Below are 7,220 nucleotides of genomic sequence, written 5' to 3' on the forward strand. Positions count from 1 at the left end.
GGGAGGTGGCGGGGAGGGGAGGCGCATTGAGGAACCTGACCTTGGGGCAGCAGAGAGAGCAAATCCGGCCCTGACTCGACTCCAGGGGTTGCTGCACATCATTGCTCATGGTAGGTTTCCTGATAGTGACTACAATGGGAAAATGTCTGCACAATGAGCGTTTTCAGGGCATTTCCAGGGCAACTTGTAGCTACAGTGATCCCAAAAGGCTTTGTCACCCTGTAGCAGGAAGTGCCTGATCAAGGACCTTAATGGCAGGATAATGAAAGCTGCAGATTTAAAAATACTTTCAATTACAGTAATTTATCACGACTTATATAAGTTACTAGTGATTGAGCTTGCATATAGACGTTAAATAATGTTCAATAACTAAATCAAATCATGAAAAGAAACTACAGAGAAAGAAATGGCAAGCCTTGGCACTTAAAGCAGATCTCCATAAATCTGAAAACCCTTGCAATGGAGTTACCCCCACACTGCAAAGGTTAAGGGCTCATTTTTGTCTAAGGGATCAAATAAGTATTTCTTCTTTATTCGGTCCCCTAGACAACAAAGAGCAGGTAACCCTTGCAATACGGGGGTAGCCCCACTGCAAGGGTTAACTTTTCAAATTCCTGGAGATCTGCTTTATCAGGTATGTGAGTATCTATTCCAATCCCATAAGATTCTAAAACACAAAAGAGTTGGTTTAGTCATTGCCATACCCATCATTAAATGGCCTTAATCCCAGAAGGATCAGAAGGAATGTTTTCTTCAAGCATCAGATAACAATACACAAGGTAGGCCTATACCTACACACAATAGAGAATTGTCTTTCACATCACTACATATATATATATACTAAAGCTTAAATCATCATCGGGAGATTTCATAATGTTCCGTTCTCTGGAAGCTTAATCCAACAAAAAGTATTAGTTCTGACTATAATGACAACAATCTAATTAAGACTTTAGTCACATACTTGGCTGCTGAAATGGCCTTCCATTTGATAGCATAGCTTATTAAATATTTACTTAGACAGCATGACTGGAGGAACAGTTTTTTTTGTTATAAAAGCACAAGGAGAGTTGTGTGAATGCAAATAGAAACACACAAAAATCCCAACACATTTACCAGCTAGCCTGCAACAACCCCACCCCCACCCCACAAATTAAAATAACAATGTGAGGTAAAAACAGAGATTTTGGTTGCACAACTTTTGCAAAATACGTGAAAGCCACGCTGCCGCATCATGGCTCCTCTGTGTAGTATCCTAACTCTGATCTATGAGAGCCGCCATCTTGGAGCATGTAGCAATGGATAAACGGAGTGCAGGTATGCTTGGATGTAGCCCATTCCTCCTTAAAGGCTTCATGTGCCATTGGACTGTGCTGCACCCTTTGTGTGTCCCTGTGCCTTTAAGGAGGAAATACCTCCAGGCATACCTGCACTCAATCAGGGGCGTCCTGAGGCCAGGTGTCACCTGGAGCGGATACTGGGTGACACCCCACCGTGACGTAATTGCGCACGCGAGGTCATCTTTTTGATACCTGCCGGCAGCCATCTTGGTGATGGATGCCAGCAGAGAGAGGAGGGGACGTTCACCCGGCGGGATAAGGTATGGCGACAGGTCCCCTCCTCTCTCGCCTGCAGCTGTTGGGCTCTCGGCCCATGACCGAGTGCCCGACTTTTCAGATGAAGTGACACCAAAATGACTGTCAGTCATTTTGGTGTCACCCCTCCAATGGTGTCACCCGGGAGCGGGCCGCACCCCGCAACCACCCTTGCCACTGCATTCAATTCATCCTTGCTATATATGCTTCAAGATGGTGGCTCTCATAGATTAGAGTTAAGGCCACACTACACAGGGGGGCCTTGACAGGATACTGTGATCTCCACATGAGATTTGTAGTCCTCTATAGAGGGTGCCATTCTGCATTGCTGCAATGCAGAATGGTACCTGCTATATAGAACTACAAATACCAGCTGTACTTTATACAGCAATGCCATCAATTGGGCTACAAACAATACATATTTTATTTCTTAACTTACCTTCACCTCCTCTGGCTGTTTCCTGGTGGGGGAGGCTGCAGAAAACTACCCCAGTGTGTGTGTCAGAGACAGCGTGCCCGTGTACTCAGATGGCTGTTTGTTGAGTCCTCACGGCAGAGGCCCAGGGCTGCCCCCTGCAGGATTTTTTTTATTCTCGGCTCCCTCCAAAGTATCTGGAGGCCGACGGGCCCCCTCATCTCTGCGCCAGGAGTGTCGGGTCTTTCCAACACTCCCGGCACAGAGATGAGGGGGCCCACCAGCCGCCGGACACTAATGTGATCTATGGACACTCCCGGCGCAGGGATGAGGGGGCCCACCAGCTGCCGGACACTAATGTGATCTATGGACACTCCCGGCACAGAGATGAGGGGGCCCACCAGCCGCCGGACACTAATGTGATCTATGGACACTCTCGCCGCAGAGATGAGGGGGCCCACCAGCCGCCGGACACTAATGTGATCTATGGACACTCCCGCCGCAGAGATGAGGGGGCCCACAAGCCACCGGACACTAATGTGATCTATGGACACTCCCGGCGCAGAGATCTGCCCCGGGGCTGTGTTTGAATGGATACTGGGCCCCCTCTTTAGGCTCAGGCCCGGTGTGCGAGTGACTATATGGTATTTTGCATTTGATGTGCGGAGGCATTCGCTGTCACTTTCGGCACCCCCCAGATTTAATTTGTGCTTTATCTGGTCAGGAGTGCGATGGGATCTACTACATTTTGATATTGGCCTGGACAGTCACATTAAGACACACTACACAATTGCTGTAAGAGCAAAGAATGTGTAAGACTATGAGAATGGAAGTAATAAGTACAATGGCTATCAGACTGAAAATCTGTGTTCTGTGACTTCAGTTGGGCTTTAAGCATTGAGGCTCACCTGATGATTCAAGCAGTGGGCAGCACCATGTGTAGCATGTTATAACTACAGTAAACTTCCCAATATCCGGCTTCCACTGGGATTGGTAGATTCCATATAAATTTAGTTTCTGGTTGCTTGAGAGTTACTATTAAAAATAGGTCAAACTAATGCCATACTCCATACTATACCATACCATACCATAAACTCTGTATTGACTTCATATTAATATTGAAATGCAGTAATCAAAAGCAAATAAACAAATAGACACACTTAAGACAAATAGACACACAATCATTTCCAGGATAACACATGCCGCAGATCAGCAAAACACAGTACACAGGGGATTTTTTTTTCTGGTTGGATGAGCGTTCTGGTTGAATTCCGGGTAACTGAGAGTTTACTGTACTTGGAAGCTACAGCAGTTCCTACCAATACTTGTTTTCTGGGGGCAAAGGTGGATATTGTGGTGAAGTCAGACTGATCAGCTCTTAATTAGGTTGGCAAGCACATACTCTTTCATTTCTTCTCCTGCCATCTCCACTCAACCAGCTACACTTCCTAAATGCCATTGCCTGCATGAGGTATGGGGAAGCTGAGGAGAGGTGCATGTGGGATGGGTTATTTGTGACTGCTGGAATACTGTAACTATATGGCCGAGGTATGTTGCTGTTGGAAGGACTATTGTATATTGTAACTGCTGGAAGAAGATATTGTGGTTACAGCAAAGAGGTATTGCAGCAGAGGGGCGATATTGTGGCTCTTGGAGATGTACAGTATATTGTTTAGAGAAGGAAATGTTTGTGGCTGTTGGAAATTGTATATTCTAGTTGCTGGAGGAAGATATTGTGTTTCCAGTGAGACGTGCATGGCAGCTGAAGGAGGGAAGTGTATTGTGACTGTTCCCAGCCTGGGAAAAAGGAGTTATTGTGGTTGCTGGAGGAGCGTATTTACTGCTGTACATAAGGGGAGGTAGCTGCTGGAGGCAGGTTTTGTGGTTGCTGGATAGAGTCATTGCATGGCTGTCATATATTTTATATATTATATGTTATTTATCATCTGCTATTCACCCTGTTTTGTTTATACATTAAAATGTGAATAATGTTTTGGCAGCAGAATTACTTTTTTAAATCAAGCTACTATTAAACTTTTTGATTGGAGTCAAGTTGGTATTTTGGGCAAATGTCTGCATATGGTAGTAGTTTGCTTTTAAATATGGAATTGATTTAGCAAACCAGAAAAATGGAGGAGGGAAAAAGTTTGTAATTGTACCCTAACCTCGGACTACCAGTTTTCCTGCTGGTACCCAGTTAAATGACCATAGGTCTCTTCCACCATTATACTCATCATTACATCATGCCATGCAATTTTTAGTTGCATGAAAAAATAGAACATTAAAGGTACGTGTTTCCTCCTTATCCCCACTCTCTGACTTGAGCTATATTCTCATCACTCTTTAACATTTCTGTGATAGACACCGATCAGCCATAACATTATGACCACTGACAGGTAACGTGAATAACATTGATTATCTTGTTACAATAGTACCTGGAAGTGGGTGGGATATATTGGCAGCAAGTGAACATTTTGTCCCTGACGTTGATGTGTTGGAAGCAGAAAAAAAATGGGAAAATGTAAGGACTTGAGTGACTTTGACAAGGGCAAAATTGTGATGGCTAGATGACTGGGTCAGAGCAACTCCAAAACTGCAGCTCTTGTGGGACGTTCCTGGTCTGCAGTAATCAGGACATACTAAAAGTGGTTCAAGGAAGGAAAAACGGTGAAATGGCGACAGGGTCATGGGCAGCCAAGCCTCACTAATGCTTATGGGGATCGAAGGCTGACCCATGCAGTCCGATCCAATAGAAAAGCTACTGTAGCTCAAATTGCTGGTTCCAATAGAAAAGTATCTGGGCACACAGTGCATGGCAGTTTTTTGCGTATGGGGCTGGATAGGCAGAGGAGGAGGCAGTGTAATGCTTTGAGCAATGTTCTGCTGGGAAACCTTGGGTCCTGCCATTCATGGGGATGTTACTTTGACACATACCAGCTACCTAAACATTGTTGCTGACCAAGTGCACCCCTTCATGGAAATATTATTACCTAATGGCAGTGGCCTCTTTCAGCATGATAATATGCCCTGCCCTCAGCAAAAATGGTTCAAGAACGGTTTGAGGAACACAGCGCGTTTGAGGTGTTGACTTGGCCTCCGAATCCTCCAGATCTCAATCCAATCCGGCATCTGTGGGATGTGCCAAAAAAACAAGTGCGATCCATGGAGGCCCCACCTCACAGGGCTTAAAGGATCTGCTACCGACGTATTGGCGCCAGATACCACAGCCTACGGTACCTTCAGAGGTCTAGCAGAGTCCATGCCTCAATGGGCCAGGGCTGTTTTGGCAGAAAAAGGCGGACCTACTCAATATTAGGCGGGTGGTCATAATGTTATGGTTGATTGGTGCACATGCTGCATTTATTGATAATAACTGAGGACTCTGTAAAGAATGTATCTGTTTGTATGTGGGGGAATATTGTCAGTCCTTGTATGTGACAGGATATTGTCTGCCTGACAATATTCAGACAGTCACAATCCATCTAGTCTAGAATATTGTTTTAGTTCTAAACTCAAAATAATTACATATTGCAAGGAACAACATTTCCAGCCATTTCTGATGCCACATCTGCTGGTGACACCTTGTTTTGCAACCCAACCATCTGAATTTGGTTTGCATAGTTTCTTGAACAGCAGTGGAAGAAGTCTTGTATCCTGTTTTCTTATACCAGGGTAGGAAGTAGTATTATCTGCACTGACTGACTTTTAGGTAAAAGTGTGTTTATACTGAAGCACATTGGTGACTTAATATACAATGGAGGCCATGTTTCTTATAATGTAATATCCTTTCTAAACAGTAATCCTGGTTTGGTTTTTATTGGGTTTTTTTTCTCACAAATTCAATTTTAACGCTTAACCTGCAATGTGAGAGCTAGAAAGACCAGGCAAAGATTACAGACTGACGCATCTGTACGAGCATCTTCAAAAGCAATCAAATAAGATACAGAGCCAGCAACTTCAATAAAAATATAAATAATATTTGTTTATTATGATTTCTACAAATAGAAGTATTTATAGATTTAGCAATGAGGTAGAAAATCACTTTTAAGATAATTCAAATATTATTAATGGTAAAACTGATTGGAAAGTTGAATTGATACAAATATCACTATAATTACCACTATCAATTATTGATTTTACAAATACCAATTTTATGGCATTTTATACTACTTATACTATTACTTATAATGATATTAACAACATAGATAATTATTTGTTCTGTTATTGCTCTAGAAATAATTTTTCAATACGCTAGCATTTAATACTGTAGAGATTGTTGTAATGACAAATACAAATAATAATAATAATAATAATAGCAAAGGTAGTAATAATTATGACATTATTACAATAACCATCTATAATTGGGCCAGTTATTATTAATCAGCATCCAGCATAAATAATAATGGCAATAGCAAAAAAATTAAGAAATTAGTGTCAACTATAGTAGTGGAAAAAAAAGAAGTTTTTATATAGGTCCTTGTGTTATTGTTCTGGTAATAGCCTATGTTAATCTACAACCTAACAATGTAAAAAATAAAATATGTTTTGAAAACAATAAAAGTTATATTTAAATATAATATTAAAAAGCAGAGCAAGTGATAATAATAAAATCATTATTACAACTAGGAAGTATATTATGAATAATACATATTAAGTAACAAAAATACTAACCACATTAATTGTAATCATAGTAATAATAATAGAAAAAAATAATAGCAATAATATTTGTTTTGTTGTTATACTAGTAATAGTCAAACATGCAACAATGGAGTAGAAAACAATATTTTTTTTGCTGACAATAATTGTCAATTATAGCAACCTTTATAAACATCACTTATATAATATTGCTATAATAGTACAATATTACTACTATATTATTATTATTACTTCTACTACTGCGATTGCTATACAGTACAATATAATAATGCTAATTGGCATTAAAAAACAATACTTTCTATTAGCACATAATTATCAGTGTGGCAATTACTAATACTATGCCTTTAGCATTCTTATCATCCACGAATACTATAAAAATAGAATTTTCTTACGGGTCGAAGTTGCTAGGTTCTCCCCCATGGAAGATGGCAAGAAGCAGGCACAGTCCCAGCGTAGAGCTCCACATTCTGCAGCCCAGATATCTTGGTCAGGAGAAGGAGGACTGCAGAGACCGGGCTTTATAAGGCTCCATCTGTGTACAGCCTCCCCCCCCCCCC

The 7,220-nt window shown here is 41.5% G+C and overlaps 1 protein-coding gene across 1 annotated transcript in view; it reads right to left on the reverse strand.

Annotated features, from left to right (window-relative positions):
- LOC108799452 (alpha-2-macroglobulin-like) overlaps positions 1–7,201 on the reverse strand; it is a 67,495-nt gene extending 60,294 nt beyond the window's left edge. The window contains 1 exon segment of the mRNA XM_018571313.1: positions 7,056–7,201. Coding sequence (XP_018426815.1) covers positions 7,056–7,129 — 74 coding nt within the window. The 5' untranslated portion in view covers positions 7,130–7,201.
- Between the last annotated feature and the right edge of the window lie 19 nt (positions 7,202–7,220).

The sequence above is a fragment of the Nanorana parkeri genome, unplaced genomic scaffold (genome assembly GCF_000935625.1).
Source record: "Nanorana parkeri isolate BGI_ZX_2015 unplaced genomic scaffold, ASM93562v1 scaffold1728, whole genome shotgun sequence".
In the NCBI taxonomy this organism is placed as follows: Eukaryota; Metazoa; Chordata; class Amphibia; order Anura; family Dicroglossidae; genus Nanorana; species Nanorana parkeri.